Source organism: Cervus elaphus, chromosome 22 (assembly GCF_910594005.1).
Source record: "Cervus elaphus chromosome 22, mCerEla1.1, whole genome shotgun sequence".
Classification (NCBI taxonomy): domain Eukaryota; kingdom Metazoa; phylum Chordata; class Mammalia; order Artiodactyla; family Cervidae; genus Cervus; species Cervus elaphus.
Genome location: NC_057836.1, coordinates 683,595 through 704,809, shown reverse-complemented (window position 1 = coordinate 704,809; position 21,215 = coordinate 683,595). Strand labels below are relative to the sequence as shown.

The 21,215-nt window shown below is 53.2% G+C and overlaps 1 protein-coding gene across 2 annotated transcripts; it reads left to right on the top strand.

Annotated features, from left to right (window-relative positions):
- Window positions 1-303: 303 nt before the first annotated feature.
- Window positions 304-21,187, top strand: SELENOO (selenoprotein O). 2 transcript variants are annotated; one of them, XM_043882459.1, is made up of 9 exons: window positions 304-997; window positions 11,449-11,652; window positions 12,487-12,667; window positions 14,069-14,199; window positions 14,533-14,813; window positions 19,427-19,577; window positions 20,217-20,402; window positions 20,496-20,652; window positions 20,741-21,187. In XM_043882459.1, the coding sequence occupies exons 1-9, from the start codon at window positions 429-431 to the stop codon at window positions 20,906-20,908; spliced, it is 2,028 nt and encodes a 675-aa protein (XP_043738394.1). In that variant the 5' UTR covers window positions 304-428; the 3' UTR covers window positions 20,909-21,187. The 2 variants fall into 2 exon arrangements, with proteins under 2 accessions (XP_043738394.1, XP_043738395.1); XM_043882460.1 differs by lacking the exon at window positions 14,069-14,199 and having other exon boundaries at window positions 11,453-11,652.
- Window positions 21,188-21,215: the final 28 nt, after the last annotated feature.

Sequence of the window (21,215 nt, the reverse complement as noted above, 5' to 3'; positions counted from 1 at the left end):
AGGGTCCCCTGGGGCCGTCACTCGGCACGGTCACCGGCCCGGAGCGCTCAACATGGACGGGCCGGAGCCCCCGAGGCGGGCCTCCAGGACCTGCCGCTGTGACGCGGGGTAGTCTCCGCCGCGCGCTCCCCCAGGGTCCGGCCGGGACCTCGAGGTCCCCCAGGCAGGACGTGGAGAGGAGGCGGAAGGACGGCGAGACCAATCAGAGTCAGACATCCGCGGGCGTCCGGCTCAGCTAGGCGTGTCCGACTCTGTGCGACCCCACGGACTGCAGCGTCCCAGTCAGTCAGGAGCGGCCCGGGAGGCGAGCCCGGGGCGGGACTTCCTGTCGGGGCGGCGGGGCTTCCGGGGCTAGCGGGACTTCCTGTCGGGGCGGCGGGCCTTCCGGGCAGCGGGACTTCCTGTAGGGCGCCGCTGAGGCGCCTCAGATGGCCGCGCTCCGCGCAGCGCTCGCGCCCTCGCTCGCGGTCGCCCGCGCCCGGCCGCCGCCCCTCGGCCGCTGTCCGCCGCCCGCCCGCTGCTCCGCGTTGGCCGGCGCCATGGAGCCAGCGCCCCGCTGGTTGGCCGGGCTGCGCTTCGACAACCGCGCCCTGCGCGCGCTGCCGGTGGAGACGCCGCCGCCCGGTCCCGAGGGCGCCCCGTCCGCGCCGCGGCCGGTGCCCGGCGCCTGCTTCAGCCGCGCGCGGCCCGAGCCCCTGCGGCGGCCGCGTGTCGTGGCGCTGTCGGAGCCCGCGCTGGCGCTCCTGGGCCTGGGCGCGCCGCCCGCCGCCTCCGCCGCCCGCGAGGCGCGCGAGGCCGAGGCCGCGCTCTTCTTCAGCGGCAACGCGCTGCTGCCGGGCGCCGAGCCCGCCGCGCACTGCTACTGCGGCCACCAGTTCGGCCAGTTTGCGGGGCAGCTGGGCGACGGCGCCGCCATGTACCTGGGCGAGGTGTGCACCGAGGCCGGCGAGCGCTGGGAGCTGCAGCTCAAGGGCGCGGGGCCCACGCCCTTCTCCAGGTGTGTTTGGGGGTGCGCCCGCGCACCCGCCGGGCGGTCGGGGGTGAGGCGTGTGGCCCGGGACCGTAAAGCGAGCTGGGCAGCCGCGCCCGAGCCGAGACCCGAGGCTCGGACGAGAGGCCGGGAGCTGTGCGCCCTCTCGGGTCGGGCTGAGCGTCTGATCCCGCCGCGCTGGCCGCTGCCCGTGCTCTGTTCTGATAAACGACCCACGGACTTCGGAGCCAGTCCTGCGCGTGACACGCTCGTGTTTACCGCGTGCCCCGCGGGGCTGCCAGCGCTGCGGCGCTTAAGGCTTCGTCTGAATGCTGACCAGGCCGTCGGCTTGCCTCCCACACACTTAGCACCGCGTATGCCTACTTACTACTTGGGGCCAGCCCTGCTCTGAGGGCGCAGTGAGGTGGGCGCTGTCCGTGCTCCTCCAGGGGCTCATGCTGCCGGCCTGGGTCTAGACCTTGACAGCCCTAGCTGGCAGGGTGCCCAGCTGTCCCACCTCAGCTGTATGCCCGCGGCTGACAGGCTGTTCTACTCTTTAACACGAAAAAGTTCATATCCATCGCCCATGTTGTTAAGGGCTTGTTGAATGGCCAGAAGAATTACACCTAACTTGGAGTTTTATATTCAAAGACATTCTGAAGGTGTGCTGTTGTCTGGCCCCTCCCACAAGCTCTTGCCTCCCCTCTGTCAGGGACTGAACCCGCCCCCCAACCCCCCATCTGTAGCAGCTCCACCTCAGGTCCTCAGGTTCTTCCTCATACCCCAGTCTTCAAACATTTCTGTGTCTGCGACATCCTGAGTTCAGCCTGGCACCCCCACCACGGTCCTGGAACAACCTGCTCAGAGCTGTTTGCACCTGCAGCTGGTGGAAGCATTTCTGCTCTTGGGATCATGTGTAAATGTCTCACTCTGGGGCTTGCATATTGTATGAGCAGCTTTCAACTTCATGTGTTCATTTTGACCATTTGTTTTTGTTTTAAAAAAATTTTTTTGAGAGTAACATGCTGCTGGAAAGTTGCTTTTGATATTTGAAGACTTGAACTGTAAGTCAGTGTTTCCAGACCTGAAGTCCTTTAAAAGAAAGGGGCTGTCTGACTGTTAGCAGACTTGTGCCCACCTGCCATCCCCAACGTTTCCTGGGGTCCCCAGCCTCAACAACACTTGAAGCTAGCATCTGAAGTGATGTGAGTGGGTTAGGCCAGCAGCTGCTGGAATCCCCGGTTGTGAGTTGGGGATGAAGGGACAGGCGGCTTCTTGCCTTTGCCTCCATGGGGGTTGGGGTTTCAGGACGGCAGGTGCAGGAGAGCTTGGCATGTGTCCTTGGCACTCTGGGCGGGCAGGGTCAGGGAAGGCCCTGTACCCTTGCTGTGCGGTCGTTACACGGTTCTGGTTTCTGCTTTGGGCGCCTCGCCCTGGGCAAGGAGGTAGCCTGCCTGTTTTCTGGATCCTTTTTTTACCAGATCCACAATTAGCTTAAGCAGTGCTGGCTTCCTGCTGAATAGGCCAGGGTGGGGGTGGAGTGACATTTGAGGACAGATTACAGACCACAAGGGCCTGAGTGGAATGCAGCTGTGTATTGAGTCTCACCAGCCAGAGGCAGGTGCGGACAGCCTTGGGGTGACTGTCAGGCCTGGTTTCTAGAGGTGTCAGTCACACCTGGAATAAACTCCTCCCAGGTGAGGGTGAGGCAGGAGGCCAAGGTGGTCCCCACGCCGTGTGGAGGCCCACGGAGGTCTCTGCTGACCTCTGGTCCCACTCTAGGCGTATGCCCCAGCACCTCAAACTCATACTGGCCTCTTCCCTGCAGAGGACTTGGGTAGAGGTGCATCCCAGGCAGCTTCATGCAGCATCTGTGTCCTTTGGCAGGTGAGACAGAGTGAGCCCAGAGTTTTTTTTATTCCTAGAGAATTTTCTAAGTTGTCTCAAGTGCCTTCCTGCTGGGGGAGTGCTCGGACGCTTCTGTGCCCTGGGCCAGGCCAGGGCACCAGGCCCGACTCTGAAGGGCAGAGATCCAAACTCACTTTGTTTTGGTTGCTTGATGGGTGGGGGCTCTTGGAGGTCGAGGTGTCCAGCCCCCTCACCTTACAAGGAGGGGCCTGAGGACATGGCTCATGCAGGCTAGCTGTTCTCAGGCACTGCTGTGACTTTCCTTTTTTAATTTGGAAAAACATGGAGTAAGAAACTGGATATCGTCACTCTGTCCTAATGGGTGAAAAGCTGAAAAAACTGAAAAATCCACAAGTTTTCTTAGATCTGCAAGAAAAGCGAGGTGAGAGGGCAAATCACTGCCCACCCGCCACCCCTGCCCCAACTGGAGAGACAAGCAAAGACAGAGAATTGCGCGTCACCAGAGCAGGAGTCTCCAGGGACTCTTGCACTGCGAATGATGATTTGCTGGAGGCTCAGTGTGGACAAGCCAGTTAAAACCCCAAGGGCCCCTGCACCTTGGTGAGTTTTACCTCCTGGAGCTCTACAAGGTCCTCACAGTGAATGCTGGTGGAAAACCCCTTTGTGCTTCTGGCAGGAGTGGGGAAATGAAGCCATTTCAAGTTCATAGGAGCACCGCGTTCTTAGCAAGCCTGCCTCAGGGAGCTAATTAACCCGAGGCTGACCTGCTGGGGTCTTCTCAGAGCCTAAGCGGGGAAGGGGAAGTGCCCAGCTCCAGCCTCTGGCGGAGAGGAGACTGAAAAGCCCATGTGGATGTTCTCAGTCCAGAGACCCAGGTTCACTGACAGGCTGAGGCCTCCACCCAGTACCTGAAACCCACCACCACATCACAGAGGCCTGTTTATAGCTGTTCTTTTTGCCCCAAACATCATTCCTGGCTATCAAGAAAAAATTAAAAAACATACTAAAAGGCAGGAAACACAGCTGCAAGTGACAGGGCCAGCATCAGAATTAGCCTCAGACATGGCAGAGGTGTTGGAACTATCAGACCAAAGACTTGACATAACTGTGATTAATATGTCAAAGACGCTAATCGATAAAGTAGGCAGCATGCAGGAACAGATGAGCAGTGTGAGCAGAGAGATGGAAATTCTGAGAAAGACCAGAAGGAAATGCTAGAGATTTCTAGTAAAAACACTAACAAAAATGAAGAATGCCTATGATGGACATATTACTACACTGGACACAGATGAGGAAAAGTCTCTGAGCTTGAGTATATCTCAGGAGAAACCTACAAAGATGCAAAGCAAAAAGAAAAAAACCGAAAAAGCCCAAACGCTATTCGAAGAACTGCAGGACAGCTGCAAAAGAAGTAGCATGTCATAGGAATACCAGGAGAGAAAGAGAAAAAGGGACAAAAAAAAATATTTAATGTAGTGACTGAGAATTTCTCCAAATTAATACCAGATGCCAAACAGATACAAGAAGCTCAGGGTACACCAAGCAAGATAAATGTCTACCTGCCCCCCCCCCGCTTACAGGAAAAAAAAAAAAAACACCTAGGCTTATAATTTTCAAGACAAGCAAAAATAAAGGAAAAAAGTGAAAAAAGCTAGAGGAAGGAAACACTTCACCTACAGCAGAGCAGAGATTAGAATGACAGCTGACTTCTCAAAAGCCAGGCAAGCAGAGTAAAGTGGAGTAAGGGAAAAAACTCGCCCATCTAGGATTATGTGCCTTGTGAAACTCCTTCAGCAGTGAAGGAGACACAGACTGCCTCAAAAAGTAAGGGGAATTGTTACCATTAGATCTGTTTTGCAAAAAATGTTGAAAGATGTTCTTTGCAGAGAATGAAAATGATACAGGTCAGGAGCTTGAATCAAGATAATCAAAGGAGGAGCACAGGAGAAGGAAGTGAATGTAGAGTGAAGCCTCTGCTTTTCATCGTAACTGATGTAACAGGTAATAGTTTAAAATAGCAGAAACAATGCATTTGATTATGTGTAAGTGAGATTAATGACACCAAATGGAATAAGGGATGGGAGGAAGAGGTTGGGATTATTTTGCTATTATAAAGTACTCATACTACCCATGGAGTAGTATAATGGTACTTGAAAGTAGACTTGGATTAGTTGTGAATGTGTATTACAAACTCCAGGGCAACCATTTTTTAGAGTAAAAAAACAAACAAAATGCACAAAAAAGTATTATTGATATGCCAGGAGAGAACTAGTGAAAAAGGAGAAAACAGAATCACAAAATGCTCAATTAAAACCACAAAAGATGGCGGGGGGCGGGGGGGAAGAGTGAAAGGAAAGAAAAACACTTTGGTCTAAACGCACTAATTAAAACACAGGATACTGTTAATTAAAAAAAAAAGGGTCCTAAAAGAAAGGAAAAAAAAAACGGTCCTATATGTTGTCCATAAGAAATCCACTTTAAATATGAAGACATGTAGATTAAAAGTAAATGGATACTAGTGTACCATGCTAACACCAATCCAAAAACAAGCAGGGGTAGCCATATTAATTCCAGAAAGAGTGGACTTTGGAGTAAGGAAAGTTATTAGGGATAAAGAGGGGCGTGACAAAATGAAGGGGCCAACAAGGCAGAACAGTCCTTAAGGTGAGTGACTGAGTGAGTGAAACTCGCTTAGTCGTGTCCAACTCTTCGCGACCCCATGGACAATACAGTCCATGGAATTCTCCAGGCCAGAATACTGGAGTGGGTAGACTTTCCCTTCTCCAGAGGATCTTCCCAACCCAGGGATCGAACCCAGGTCTCCCGCATTGCAGGCAGATTCTTTTACCAGCTGAGTCACAAGGGAAACCCAAGAGTATTAGAGTGGGTAGTCTGTCCCTTCTCCAGTGGATCTCCCTGACCCAGGGATCAAACCAGGGTCTCCTGCATTGCAGGCAGATTCTTTACCAACTGAGCTATCAGGGAAGCCCATCCTTAAGGTATATGTGTCAAACAGCACCATCAGAGTGCCAACTGACAACTTCAGAGAGGCATAGAGGAATCCACTATCATAGTTGAGACTTCAACACTCCTCTATCAGAAATGGACAGAGCCAACAGGCAGAAAATTGGTAAGAACACTTTTGAGCTCAATTAACACCATCGATCAACTGGATATAATTAACATCTAGGCCTACTTCATCTAACAACAGAATACATATGGGCCCACATGGAACATTTATCCAGATAAATCACATTCTAGGCCATAAAACACACCTTAACAAATTTTTAAAAATAGAAATTACACAGTGTCTATTCTCAGGCCACAATGGAATCAAACTAGAAATTGATAACAGATCACTAGAAACCCCCAAATTCTTGGAGATTATGCAACATACTTCTAAATGATGCATGTTAGTTGCTTCAGTCATGTCTGATTCTTACAAGTCCATGGACTGTAACCCACCAGGCTCCTCTGTCTGTGGAATTCTCCAGGCAAGAATACTGGAGTAGGTAGCCATTCCCTTCTCTAGAGGATCTTCCCAACCCAGGGATCGAACCCGAGTCTCCAGCATTGCAGGCAGATTCTTTACCATCTGAGCCACCATCCCAAGAGAAATTTTTAGATGTTTTGAATTAAATGGAAGTGAAAATATCAAGTGTGTGGGGTACAGTAAAAGCAGTGCTTTGAAGGGAATTTATAGTAGTGAGTGCATATGTTAGTAAAGAAAAGAGATCTAAAACCAATATTTAAGCTTCCACCGAGGAAACTACAAAGAGCAAATCCAATCCAAAGTAAGCAAAAACAAAAAAAAAGTGTGTGTTGGTAGTATGGTGGTGAGCATAGCTACTCTCCAAAGTAAACAAGAAGGAAAATTAGAGCAGAAATCAATGAAATTGAAATAGGAAATAATAGAGGAGAAATCAGTGAAACGAGAAGCTTTTTCTTTGAAAACATATATAAAATCAATACACCTCTAGCCAGGCTAACGAGGAAAGAAAGTTAGGACGCAATTACTAATACCAGAAATCAAAGAGGGAAGATCATACAATTCATATAGACATTAAAAGCATAATTAAAATACTTCAAACAGTACTATGTTCACAAATTTGCTAGCCTAGATGAAAAGGACCAATTCCTTGAAAAACAAAATTTGCCAAAACTCAAGAAAAAATAGACAATCTGAATAGGCCTGTATATATTAAAGAATAGACGATCTGAATAGGCCTGTATGTATTAAAGAAATTGAGTCAATTAGTAGCCTTCCAAATCAGAAAGCATCAGGCCCAGGTGAGCTCAATGGCAAATTCTGCCAAACGTTGAAGGACAAAATTACGCCACTCTTTTCAGAGAATGGAAGCGGAGGAACTGCTCCCTGACTTGTCTGAGTCCAGCATTGCCCTGATACCAGATCTAGACAAAGGCAATCAAGAAAACTGCAGACCAAAATCACTCATGAACACAAAGAATTCCTCAACAAAACATTAGCAAATCAAATTCAACAGTGTATGAAAAGAATTATATATCACCACCAAATGGATTTATTCCAAGTATGCAGGGCTGGTTCAGCATTCAAAGATCAATCAATGTGATCCATCAGATCAACAGGCTAAAAAAGGAAAATCATATATTAGTTGAAGCAAAAAAGGCATTTGACAGAATCTAACACTTCATGATAAATCAGAAATAGAGAAGAACTTCCTCAACTTAATAGAGTATCTACAGAAAACCTCTAGCTAAATCTTCTTCATCATGAGAACCTCAGAGCTTTCCCACTAGAAACAAGGAAAAGATGTTCCATCTCTCCATTGCTTCTCAGCATCCCTGGAGGTCCTAGCTAATGCAGCAAGGCAAGAAAATCAAAGGCATACACATTGAGATGAAAGAAAGAAAAACCGTTTTTGTTTGCAAATGGACATCTATGTAGAAAATCTCAAAGAATGGACCAAAATGAGCTCAGAGCAGTTATAATATTGCAGGATACTGTACTACAGCCAAGCAATGACAAGTGGAATTTGAAATTAAAAACACTGTTTCCCTTAACATTCCTAAAAATGAAATACTTAGGTGTGAATCTAACAAAAGATTGCTATGAGGAAAACTACAAGACTGATAAAAAAAGAAATAAATCAGTGTAAAGCTATTCCATGTTCATGGATAGGAAGATTTAATATTGCCAAGATGTTGGTTCTTCCCAACTCAATCTATAGATTCAGTGCAACCCCAATCAAAGTCTCAACAAGTTATCTTGTAGAAATTGACAAAATGATTCTAAAATTTTTATCGAGACAGAACCCCAGAATAGCTTAATATTGAGGGACAAGAACAAAGTCAGGACTGGCACTGCCCCCACTTCAAGACTGACTACAAAGCTGTGGTAATCAAGAGGGTGTGGTTTTGGCCAAAGAATGGATAGATCAGTGGAACAGAACTAAGAGCCAAGAAATAGACCCGAATAAACATGGATCTTTGACAAAGGAGCAAAGGCAATCCAATGGAGCAATGATATTTTCAACAGATTGTACTGGAACAACTTCCCAATCCCAAAGAAAGGCAATGCCAAAGAATGCTCAAACTACTGCAAAATTGCACTCATCTCACACTGTAGTAAAGTAGTGCTTAAAATTCTCCAAGCCAGACATCAGCAAGACGTGAACCGTGAACTTCCAGATGTTCAAGCTGGTTTTAGAAAAGGCAGAGGAACCAGAGATCAAATTGCCAGCATCCGCTGGATCATCGAAAAAGCAAGAGAGTTCCAGAAAAACATCTAGTTCTGCTTTATTGACTATGCCAAAGACTTTGACTGTGTGGATCACAGTAAACTGTGGAAAATTCTGAAAGAGATGGGGATACCAGATTACCTGACATGCCTCTTGAGAAACCTGTATGCAGGTCAGGAAGCAACAGTTAGAACTGAACATGGAACAACAGACTGGTTCCAAATAGGAAAAGGAGTATGTCAAGGCTGTATATTGTCACCCTGCTTATTTAACTTAAATGCAGAGTACATCATGAAAAACACTGGACTGGATGAAGCACAGCTGGAATCAAGATTGCTAGGAGAAATATCAATAACCTCAGATATGCAGATCACACTACCCTTATGGCAGAAGGCGAAGAGGAACTGAAGAGCCTCTTGATGAAAATGAAAGAGGAGAGTGAAAAAGTTGGCTTAAAGCTCAACATTCAGAAAACTAAGATCATGGCAAATAGATGGGGAAACATGGCTGACTTTATTTTTCTGGGCTCCAGAGTCATTGCAGATGGTGATTGCAGCCATGAAATTAAAAGACACTTACTCCTTGGAAGGAAAGTTATGACCAACCTAGACAGCATATTAAAAAAAAGCAGAGACATTACTTTGCCAACAAAGGTCTGTCTAGTCAAGCCTATGGTTTTTCCAGTGGTCATGTATGGATGTGAGAGTTGGACTATAAAAAAGCTGCACGCCAAAAAATTGATGCTTTTGAACTGCGGTGTTGGAGAAGACTCTTGAGAGTCCCTTGGACTGCAAGGAGATAGAACCAGTCCATCCTAAGGGAAATCAGTCCTGGGTGTTCATTGGTAGGACTGATTTTGAAGCTGAAACTCCAATACTTTGGCCACCTGATGGGAAGAACTGACTCATTTGAAAAGACCCTGATGCTGGGCAAGATTGAAGGCGGGAGGAGAAGGGGATGACAGAGGATGAGATGGTTGGATGGCATCACTGACACAATGGACATGAGTTTGGGTAAACTCCAGGAGTTGGTGATGGACAGGGAGGCCTGGCGTGCTGCAGTCCATGGGGTCGCAAAGAGTTGGACATGACTGAGCGACTGAACTGAACTGGAACAACTGGACGTCCACATTAAAAAAAGAAAAATGAATCTAGACACAGACCTGACACCCTCTACAAAAATTAACTGAGAATGGATGACCAACCTACACACAAAATGCAAAACTGTAAAACTCCTAGAAGACAAAACAGAAAATCTGAATGACCTCAGGTATGGAAACGACTTTTTAGATGCAACACAGAAGACAGGATCCATGAAAGAAATGATAGGCTGGACTTTATCAAATGTAAAACTTGTGTGAAAGTGTCAGGAGAATGACAAGCCACAGATGGGGAGAAAGTCTCTGCTAAAGACACATCTGATAAAAAAGTCCGTTCTCCAAAACATACAAAGAACTCTCAAAACTCAAGAATAAGAAAACAAACTGATTTTAAAATGGGGTCAAAGACTTTGTTAGACACCTCCCCAAAGAAGATACAGAGATGGCATATAAGCCCATGGAAAGATATTTCACATCATGTGTCATCGGGAAAATGCAAATTAAAACGGTGAGACACCACTACACCCATGAGAACAGCCAAACTCCAGGACACTGCCAACACGAAATGCTAGCAAGGACGTGGAGCAACAGGAAAGCACATTCATCGCTGCTGGAATGCAGAATGGTCCAGCTGCTTGGGAAGACTGTGGTGGTTTCTTACCAAGCCAAATATTATTGTCACCATATGATCCAGCAATCATACGACTTAGTATTTACCCAAAGGAGTTACAAACATGTCCACATGGAACTCTGTATAAGGATGTTCACAGCAACTGTATTCCTAATTGCCAAAACTTGGAAGCCACCAAGATATCCTTCAAGGTGAATAGATAAAACATGGCCCATCCAGACAATGGAATATTATTCAGCAAAAGAATAGGAAAAAAAAAAAAAAGAAATGAGCCATCAACCATAAAAAAAAAACATGTTGGAAACTTGGATGCATATCAGTAAGTGAAGAAAGTTAATCTGAAAAGGTCACACAGTGTGACAGTATGACATTCTGGAAAAGGCAAAGCTCTGGAGACAGTAACAAGACCAGGGGTTGGGAGGTGAGAGATGGCTCGGTGGAGCACAGAGGACTTTGGGCAATGAAACGTCTCTGTGTGACCCTGTAGTCATGGTGGATCCCTGTCCGGGCAGTTGTCCAGACCCACAGGATGGGTAACACCAAGGGTGAACCCTGATGTAAAATAAACATGGGCTCTGGGGGATGGTGACATGTCAGCGTGGGTTCACTGACAGATGTCCTGTCTGGTAGGAATGTTGATGCTGGGGGAGGCTCTGTGTGTGTGGTGGGAGATATATGAGAAATCTCTGCCTTCTGGTCGGTTTTGCTGAGAACCTAACACTGCCTAGGAAAGTAAAGTCTATTTAAGATAATAGTAATGTCAGTTTAGGGTAAGAGAACGTCTGAGTCATCTGGAGCTGCCCAAGGTGGGCTGAAGTCCTCCCGCCACTGCAGACAGTGCTGTGTCTGTGTTGTTGTGTTTTTTACAAAGTAAATTCTTAGGAACAGAACTGTAGAGTTATAAGTGTGCGTGTGACCCAGGGGATGGCTCTCCCTGTGAACTCGGCTCCCACGGCAGGCTGGGCACCCGTGCTGTGGATCGAGACCTTCAGGACATTAGGGGCATAGCACCTGGGGTCATTCGAAACGGACACGTCCTACGACGTCAGAGCTGCTCGGGGGCTGGTTTTGAGAAGCCGGCAGCGGCTTTCCCGGCCCTTCAGCCTGCGGCTGCGCCCGCATCCCCGTGCCCGGCAGTGACCTCTGCGCTTGACCCCAGACAGGCCGACGGCCGCAAGGTGCTGCGCTCCAGCATCCGCGAGTTCCTGTGCAGCGAGGCCATGTTCCACCTGGGCGTCCCCACCACGCGGGCCGGCGCCTGCGTCACGTCCCAGTCCACCGTCGTGCGTGACGTCTTCTACGACGGGAACCCCCGGCCCGAGCCATGCGCCGTGGTGCTGCGCCTGGCCCCCACGTTCCTCAGGTGAGGCCCGCACACTCACGTCCCCAGGCCAGGGGCTGGGCAGTGAGCCCGGGGCCACGACCTGGGGTCTGTGACCGGGGGCTGCGTCAGGCGCGCCGGGAAAACGGCCTCACCCGCGTCGCTGGGCGGGTGGCCGTGACGCCCAGCACGCCCGCTCCCAGTGCCCCGTCTGCCGACTGGAGGCCTCCTGCTGCCGGGGGCCTGTGCGTCCTCGGTCCCCAAGCTGCCTGGAGTCGAGCACTCGGTACCAGCCACCCACAGCCAGTCGCCAGGAGGCGGCTGTGGCGGTCTCGGGGATCAGGGGACTCAGCTGACCGCATGGCTCAGCTGTCTCCGGCTTCGCCTTTGTCTCTGAGGTGGAGGCGCCGGGCCCATATTGGGCCTGTTTCGGTGTGGTGGTAGTCTGGACCAGACGGTCTGCTGAGGGCTGGTCTGTGTCACGTAGGCAGTCGGGCAACACCCCTGGCCTCCACCCACGAACTGCTGGCGTTCGGCCTGTGTGATCAGCAAACATGACTCTGGACGTTGCCCCGTCCCCTGGGGGTGTAAGTGCCCCACTGCTGACCCCAGCTCACCCCAGTACAGGCCGCCTCCCTCCGTGAGAGACAGCACGGATCCCCTCATCCCTGCAGGGTGGCCGTGGCCGTCCCGCCCCACGTGCCCTGGGAGGCACCCCGTATCAGCCTGTGTCCCTGAAGATCAGCCGTGTTTGTATGGTTTGTCCCCTGCCTACCCCTGCTCTGGCCACGAACGCTGCCAGCAACCCCCTTCCCGCTTCACTCAGGAGGGGCGGCGTCACATTTAACTGGCTGTCAACGTGGGTCTCCCCTGCAGGTTCGGATCGTTTGAGATCTTCAAGCCCAGAGACGAGAACACGGGCCGCGCGGGCCCCAGCGTGGGGAGGGACGACATCCGGCTGCAGATGCTCGACTACGTCATCAGTACCTTCTACCCCGAGATCCAGGCCGCTCACCCTGGGGACCCTGTGCAGAGACACGCCGCCTTCTTCCGGGAGGTCAGCGGGGCCGTCCCCCGAGGGTGGGCGCTGGGTGTCCTGCCCTCTGAGTCCCCTCCTGTCCCAAACCCCCATCACCACCCACTGGCTTGGTCCAGGGCTAGCTTCTCAGATGCTGAGGGTCAGGGTCCTGGGATGGACCCCCATTTGAGCAGCCTCAAGGAGCTGTGCAGAGATCTGGGGGGGAGTCAGGGCTGGCAGGTGTTGGGTCTTCCGCATGGGGCCTGTGCGCACAGTGGCCCCCACCACACGCCCCTAAGCCTCTTGATTTGGGGGACATGCTGACTTTCCTGGCTCAGGGCTGAATGCACCCCAGAACTCTCAGGTATGGTCCCTCCCCAGGGGCCGTGCAGGCATCCCCGGCGGTGGCCACAGTGGGAGGGGTGCAGCCTCAGCCCGTGGCGTGGAGGCGGCAGGGCTGGGGGTCTTCCTGAGGGCTGAAGGCTCGCAGCTGACACTGTGCCCCAGAAGTGGGCCCAAAGCAGCGCTTGGGCCCCGCCTGCACCCTGGGGACCATGTGCAGAGACACGCTGGGGAGGTCTGGTCCCTCCCCAGACCCCCCTTCAGCCACAGTTTCTTCCTATCTGTCACATGGGCAGTGCCAGGGAGACTTGAGGCTCAGCTCACACCACGGTGGTGGCCTGGGTCTCCCCCACTCAGCCTGGTCTCTTGGTCAGTGAAGCCAAGTGTGGTACCGTCCCACGCAGGCAGTGCCCACGGCCTCAGAAGGCGCACTGCATGTGGGCTGCTCGGGGGGCCACGGGCTGTCTGGTGCACCTGCGGCTCACAGGGCTCCCCCCGGCTGGGTGCGGGGCTGCAGGGCCAATGCTCCCCTCACTGGCTGGGTGCAGGGCAGCAGGGCCGGTGCCCCCCCCCCCCACCGGCTGGGTGCAGGGCGGCAGGGCTGATGCTCCCCCCAGCTGGGTGCAGGGCGGCAGGGCTGATGCTCCCCCCAGCTGGGTGTGGGGCGGCAGGGCCGGTGCTCCCCCCCGGCTGGGTGCGGGGCAGCAGGGCCGATGCTCTTCCCGGCCGCCAAGGTGGGCTGGTGGAGCCTCGTCCCCTGCAGCCCTGGGTGAGGCGGGACCTGGGGCGGGTTTGCCTGATAATGTGGTGACTTGCTTCCTTCTTCCGACATGGTCATCCCACGTGGGGGCCTGTGTCATGAGAATGTCAGGGTTCCCTGATGTCTCTGGTTTGGGTAAAAGCCAGGACAGTGAGTATATAAGAGACGGTGGTGTGGTGGGGGGTTTCCTTCCCACATGTCCTCGGGCGTTCTTCCCAAGTCAGGCTGGGACCCTGGGCAGGCCCCCGGGAGTCACGCGGTATGAGACCGGCCCAGCGGGCACAGGTGGCTCGGGGAGGGGCCGGGCCGACGGAGTAGCGGCGGCCGTCCCGTTGCAGGTGACTCGGCGCACGGCCCGGCTGGTGGCTGAGTGGCAGTGCGTGGGCTTCTGCCACGGCGTGCTCAACACAGACAACATGAGCATCGTGGGGCTCACCATCGACTACGGGCCCTTCGGGTTCCTGGACAGGTGGGCGTCCCGCTGCCCGCCGGGGCCGCCGGGGAGGCCCACATCAGCACAGGCATCACAGGGCAACAGCCATCACAGGCCAGCATGGCTGCTTCGGTGAAGGTTTTGTTCATGTTTGATTCTCAGCAAGGCCTGGTCACTCCCAGAGCAGGAATCCCCCAGCGGGCTTTAGCACAGACACGTTTAACCAGCACCCTCTGCTCTTGGGTAGAAAGTGGGCTGAAAGGGGCAGGTGAGGCTGCAGGGCCCCGTGGGACAGGGCAGGACGGTGGTGTCCACCCGGTCCCTCGATGGGTCCCTTTAGGCACCACCCCACTCTTGCCCGTGTGGCAGGTACGACCCTGATCACGTGTGCAACGCCTCCGACACCGCCGGGCGCTACGCGTACAGCAAGCAGCCTGAGGTGTGCAAGTGGAACCTGCAGAAGCTGGCCGAGGCCCTGGACCCCGCGCTGCCCCTTGAGCTGGCCGAGGCCATCCTGGCGGACGAGTTCGACGCCGAGTTCGGCCGGCACTACCTGCAGAAGATGCGCCGGAAGCTGGGCCTCGTGCAGACCGAGCAGGAGGGGGATGGCGCCCTGGTGGCCCAGCTCCTGGAGACCATGCACCTGACCGGTGAGCGGGGGCGGGTTGCTCACGAGCCGCGGCTGTCTGGGTCCCCGTCTCCCGTCCTCCGGGACTGCCTTTGCAGGGCGTGTGTGACTTCCTGGCCAATCCGGCTTGGAGGCCCAGTGCTGCCCCACAGAAGTGGCCAGCCAGGCGCCATTTGCTGTCCCTGCCCCTGGGGAAAGCATCCTTCACGCAAGCGCGCCATGGGCCATGGGCCAGTTCACACGTGACTCCTCTCAGTAGAGCGCGCGCCCTCCTATCCACCGCTGCTGCTCTCACACTGTGTCAGTCGAGGTGACCACGTGGTTTTACTTCTTTGTCCGTATCCTGCCGCGGTTTAAACTGCTTCTCACAGCCTGGAGGCTGGACGTCCAGCCTTGGGATGCCATCTGCTGGTTGCATCCTCACAGGAGCACGGAGCCACTAGAAGGGCTGCAGCCTCATCCCTGCCTCCCAAAGGCCCCGTCTCCAGACACCGTCCCCCCTGAGGTTTGGGTCTCCAGCTATGAATCTGGGAGGGGACACACAGACACCCCTTGCATTCTGGGGTAAACCCTACATGGTCTTCTGGTATTTTGCTGAGGTTTCTTACGTCTGTACTTACAAGGGATACTGGTCTGTGGCTTTCTTTTCTCATGGTACCTTTGTTTGGCTTTGGTATCGAGACAGTGTTGGTTTCATGAAATGAGTTAGAAAATGTTTCCTCCTATTTTTTAGAAGAGTCTAAGGATTGGTGTTAACTCTTCTTTAAACGATCGGTAGGGAAAAAAAAAAAAGTTTGGTAGCATGCACCGTGAAGCCGTCTGGTCCTGACGTCTCCTGTGTCGGGAAGTCTGCAGTCTCTCTACTTGCTGTGGGCCTGTTGAGGTTTTCTTTTTCTTCCTGAGTCAGTTTTGGTCATTTATGTTCTTAGGAATCTGTCATTTAAGTTATCTGAATTAGTATTCATAGTGTCCTCTTAGTCTTTTATTTCTGTCTAATCAGTAGTGATATCCTCACTGTTACTTTTTTTTTTATTGTTTTCAGTCAGTTCAGCTCAGTCGCTCAGTCGTGTCCAACTCTTTGCGACCCCATGGACTGCACCACGCCAGGCCTCCCTGTCCATCACCAACTCCCAAAGCTTGCTCAAATTCACAACAGTTGAGTCGGTGATGCCATCCAACCATCTCATCCTCTGTCATCCCCTTCTCCTCCTGCCTTCAGTCTTTCCCTGCATCGGGGTCTTTTCTAATGAGTCAGTTCTTCGCAGCTTCAGCTTCAGCATCAGTCCTTCCAATGAATATTCAGGACTGATTTCCTTTAGGATTGACTGGTTTGATCTCCTTGCAATCTAAGGGAGTCTCAAGAGTCTTCTCCAACACCACAGTTCAAAAGCATCAATTCTTCATTACTCAGACTTCTTTATGGTCCAGCTCTCACATCCATACATGACTACTGGAAAAACCACAGCTTTGACTAGACGGACCTTTGTTGGCAAAGTAATGTCTCTGCTTTTTAATATGCTGTCTAGGTTGGTCATAGCTTTTCTTCCAGGGAGCAAGCGTCTTTTAATTTCATGGCTGCAATCACCATCTGCAGTGATTTCAGAGCCCCCCAAAATAAAGTATCTCATTGTTTGCACTGTTTCCCCATATATTTGCCATGAAGTGATGGGACCAGATGCCATGATCTTAGCTTTTTGAATGTTGAGTGTTAAGCCAACTTTTTCACTCTCCTCTTTCACTTTCATCAAGAGGCTCTTCAGTTCCTCTTCACTTTCTGCCATAAGGGTGGTGTCCTCTGTATATGTGAGGTTATTGATATTTCACCTGGCAATCTTGATTCCAGCATGTGCTTCATCCAGTCCAGCATTTCATATGATGTACTCTGCATAAAAGTTAAATAAACAGGGTGACAATATACAGCCTTGACTGGTTCCAATTTGGAACCAGTCTGTTGTTCCATGTCCCATTCTAACTGTTGCTTCCTGACCTACATACAGATTTCATAGGAGGCAGATTAGGTGATCTGGTATTCCCACCTCTTTAAGAATTTTCCAGTTTATTGTGATCCACACAGTCAAAGGTTTTGGTGTAGTCAATAAAGTCAATTTTTTCTTTATTGTTTTAGCTAAAATTTTGTCAATTTTACTGATCTTTTCGAAGAACCAATTTTGGTCTCATTCTCTCACTTTTGTTCTCTATGTATCTCTGCTTTCATCTTCCTTTCTGTGAAGTTTGGTCTTATTTGTTCTTTTTCTAGTTCCTTAGGTATAAGATCAGGTTATTGATTTGAAATGTTTTTATTGAGAAGTAACTGATGTGCAGCATCTTACAAGTCTCAGGTATGCACCATGACTATACATGCAGCGGGAAATGATCACCACACACAGTTACAGTTTTTTTCTGGTAATGACAGCGCTGTTCTTTTAGTTCAGACATACATAAGGATAAACTTCCCTCTTAGCACTGCTGCTTTTGATTCATACCTCCAAGTGTTTTCTGATTTCCCTTGTGATTTCTTTTTAGACCCAGTAGTTGATTAATTTTAACATGGTTATTCAGTTGCTAAATTGTGTCTGACTCTTTGCAACCCCATGGACTGCAGCAAGCCAGGCTTCCCTGTCCCAGTTTGCTCAAACTCAGGTCCATTGAGTCGATGGTGCCATCCAACCATCTCGCCTTCTAATTTCCATTTGTGACTTCTAGCTTCTTTCCATTGTGGTTGCAGAACACACCAGTGTTCTCAGGGTACTGACACTAGTTTCATGGCCTGACTCACGGTCTGTCCTGGAGAACGTGCAGCTGAGGGCTTGGGTGGGGCACCGTGCTTGGTGTTCGCTGTTTCCCTGCTGACCTTCTGTCCAGGGGTCAGGCGTTGGTACCCCGGCTCCTACAAAACTGCTAGACTCTGCCCTTCAGCTGTTTCTTGTTGTTGTTAATTGGAGTACAGTTTCTTTAACACGTATTCAGGAACTTCCCCGGTGGCCCAGTGGTTAAGAACCTGCCTTCCAACGCAGGGGTCGTGGGTTTGATCCTTTGTCGGGAAACTAAGATCTCACGTGCCGCAGGGCAACTACACCCTTGCCCAACCAGAGAAGCCCCCCAAACCGCAGGGACGGCCCCTTGCACAACTACGCCCTTGCCCAACCAGAGAAGCCCCCCAAACCGCAGGGACGGCCCCTTGCACAACTACGCCCTTGCCCAACCAGAGAAGCCCCCCAAACCGCAGGGACGGCCCCTTGCACAACTACGCCCTTGCCCAACCAGAGAAGCCCCCCAAACCGCAGGGACGGCCCCTTGCACAACTACGCCCTTGCCCAACCAGAGAAGCCCCCCAAACCGCAGGGACGGCCCCTTGCACAACTACGCCCTTGCCCAACCAGAGAAGCCCCCCAAACCGCAGGGACGGCCCCTTGCACAACTACGCCCTTGCCCAACCAGAGAAGCCCCCCAAACCGCAGGGACGGCCCCTTGCACAACTACGCCCTTGCCCAACCAGAGAAGCCCCCCAAACCGCAGGGACGGCCCCTTGCACAACTACGCCCTTGCCCAACCAGAGAAGCCCCCCAAACCGCAGGGACGGCCCCTTGCACAACTACGCCCTTGCCCAACTAAAGAAGCCCCCCAAACCGCAGGGACGGCCCCGCACAGCCAAGAAGCGTTTCCCTTCAGTTTTAGGAGTGTTTGCTTTCTGTGTTGGGGGCTCTTGTTTGACTGTTGTGTCTTCTTGCTGAACTGACTCACCCACATCTAAGGCTCCTCTCTGTCAAGTGCTTAAAGTCTACTTTCTGGTGTCAGCATAGCCACCCAACTTCTTAGGTTACTATTTGTGTGGGATATTTTTTCCATCTTTTTGCTTTCAACTTAAGCGTCTTCAGTATCTTACTGTCATTGGATCGTGTTTTTTATCCATTCTGCTGGTCTTTGCTCTTTGAATAGTGACATTAATCCATTTACTTTGGGGGGGGGGGCAGTCCTCTCAAGATCTTAGTTCCTGAACCAGGGGTTGATCCCATGCCCTTGGCATTAAAAGCACAGTGCTAACCACTGGACCAGGGAAGTCCCTGGTCCATTTACTTTAAAAGTTAACTACAGATAAGGAAGAATTTATGCTGCTTTGTTGTTTTCTGTCTTACATCATTTTTGTCCCTTATTTTCTGTCACCACGCTTGTGTTTAGGTGGTTTTTTGTGTACACCATTCTGGTTCCCCACTCATTTCCTCTTCTGTCTGGTTTTGGCCATTTCCTTAGGGGTTATGGTGACACTGATGTAGCCAGCCAGGCCAAGGATGTCACACAACACGCCTGTTATCTCAGGTCCTCTGCTATCTCAACCTTGCAGCTCCCAGAGCGTGCAGTGCTGAAGGCGCTGACAGCAACGGCGGCCAGGGCCGGCCTCGGTGCCTGGACTGTTTATTCAGGTCACCGATGAAGAAACTGGGCTTGGAGGCCTTGGGAGACTGAGTGACTTGTCAGGTTCAGAGTGGGGACCGAGCTGGGGGCACTGAGAACAGGCTGGGGGTGGGGGGGGTCAGGAACCCCTGGCCTGACGCCCAGCAGGGCTCCACACACATGTGCTGGATGAACCGTGTGGTCATCTGGTGACGGGGCTGCGCCCTGAGCAGCTTTGTGTTCTAGGGGCTGACTTCACAAACTCCTTCTACCTGCTGAGCTCCTTCCCAGCCGCGCCTGAGTCCCCAGACCTGGATGAATTCCTCGCCACGCTGACTGCACAGTGTGCCTCCCTGGAGGAGCTGAGGCTCGCCTTCCGACCCCAGATGGATCCCCGGTGGGTGCTTGGGTCTTGCTTCCCGGGAATTTGTTTCCGGAAAGGGAGGACTATTTAGAACAAAGCCATGGATGGTCAGACTCTGGCTTTGTAGCCCTGAGGCCCACCAGTCAGAGGAAAGGGCGTGATGCTGACGCTGGAATGGGGGGCCAGGCGGCACAGGCTGGGGCATGGTGGTCTCTGCTCCAGGGAGGCTCCCCAGGAACAGCCTGGGTGTGGCCCGCAGTCTCCAGCCACCCAGGCTTTCTGCACCTTTGTGCCCCCGTGGGGGGGGTGCGGTCCACCCATCAACAAGTTTGGTGCCCAGCAGGAACCTAGTGCAGCTGTGCGGGGGAGGCTGAAGCTGGCAGGACCTGCTGAGCCCAGAGCCAGGGTGACTGAGAAGGGGGTGTCAGGGGCTGCCCTGCCCGCCTCCCCAGGTGGAGGATCCAGCTCTGTGGTCTCCATGGGCGGAGTCAACAGCGGGAGACTGGCCTGTCACGTGCAGGGGCTGCCACAGAAGGAGGGCGGGCGGCTGATGGTGTTCCCCCGTCTGCCCCGCCCACCGGACCCGGGCTCCGCCCTGGCGGGGCCAGACACAGTAGTGTGGCGGGCCGGGAGGGCCGAGCCCGGGGCCCCTCACGCGCCCGCTCCGCGCAGGCAGCTGTCCATGATGCTCATGCTGGCGCAGTCAAACCCGCAGCTCCTGGCGCTCATCGGCACGCGGGCGAGCCTGGCTCGGGAGCTGGAGCGCGTGGAGCAGCAGTCGCGACTGGAGCAGCTGAGCGAGGCGGAACTGCACGGCAGGAACAGGAGCTGCTGGGCCGCCTGGCTCCGCGACTACAGGTGCTCCCCGCCCAACGCCCGGGCCCCCGCCCCTCCCCCCCCCCACCCCCCCAGTGCGGGCCGGGCTGCGCGCTGACGCCCAGTGGGTTGCAGGGCCCGGCTGGAGAAGGACCGGGAGGCCAGCGGCGACGCGGCCGCCTGGCAGGCTGAGCGGGTGCGCATTATGCGCGCCAACAACCCCAAGTACGTGCTGAGGAACTACATCGCGCAGGGCGCCATCGAAGCTGCGGAGAGTGGCGACTTCTCGGAGGCAAGCGCCGCCCGCCTGCCCCCTCACCCTCCTGGCTGCGGAGGAGGCCGGCCCCCAACAGCCCCCCTCGCTCTCTGCCCCCCTGCAGGTGCGGCGGGTGTTGAAGCTGCTGGAGACCCCTTACGGCGGGGAGGTGGACGCCGCGGAGGCCAGCGAGGCGGCTGCGGAGGCCAGCGGGTCAGCCGGCCGGCGGCGCTCCTATAGCAGCAAGCCCCCGCTCTGGGCGGCGGAGCTGTGCGTGACGTGATCCTCGTAACCGCCCTGGGAGCTCCACGCAGGAGACGCCAGGGCCGAACCCCTGAGTCCACGAGGCGGCCCCCCGTCCCGTCTCTCCGTGACGGTGGAGACGTCCAGTCAGGACCTGACCCGTCTCTGCCCGACGCTGACTCGCCACCCTTGCCCCAGGCTCTGCTCCCCACGACAGATGACCCACGCCGGCACCACGCAGTCCCAAGGACCGGCCGCTCGGCCTCCACCCTCCTGGCGGGGATGGGGTGGGGGGACAAGGCCCCCCAATAAACCGGCAGCCTCCTCAGTGGTCCCGCGTGGTTGTTCTGCCCCCG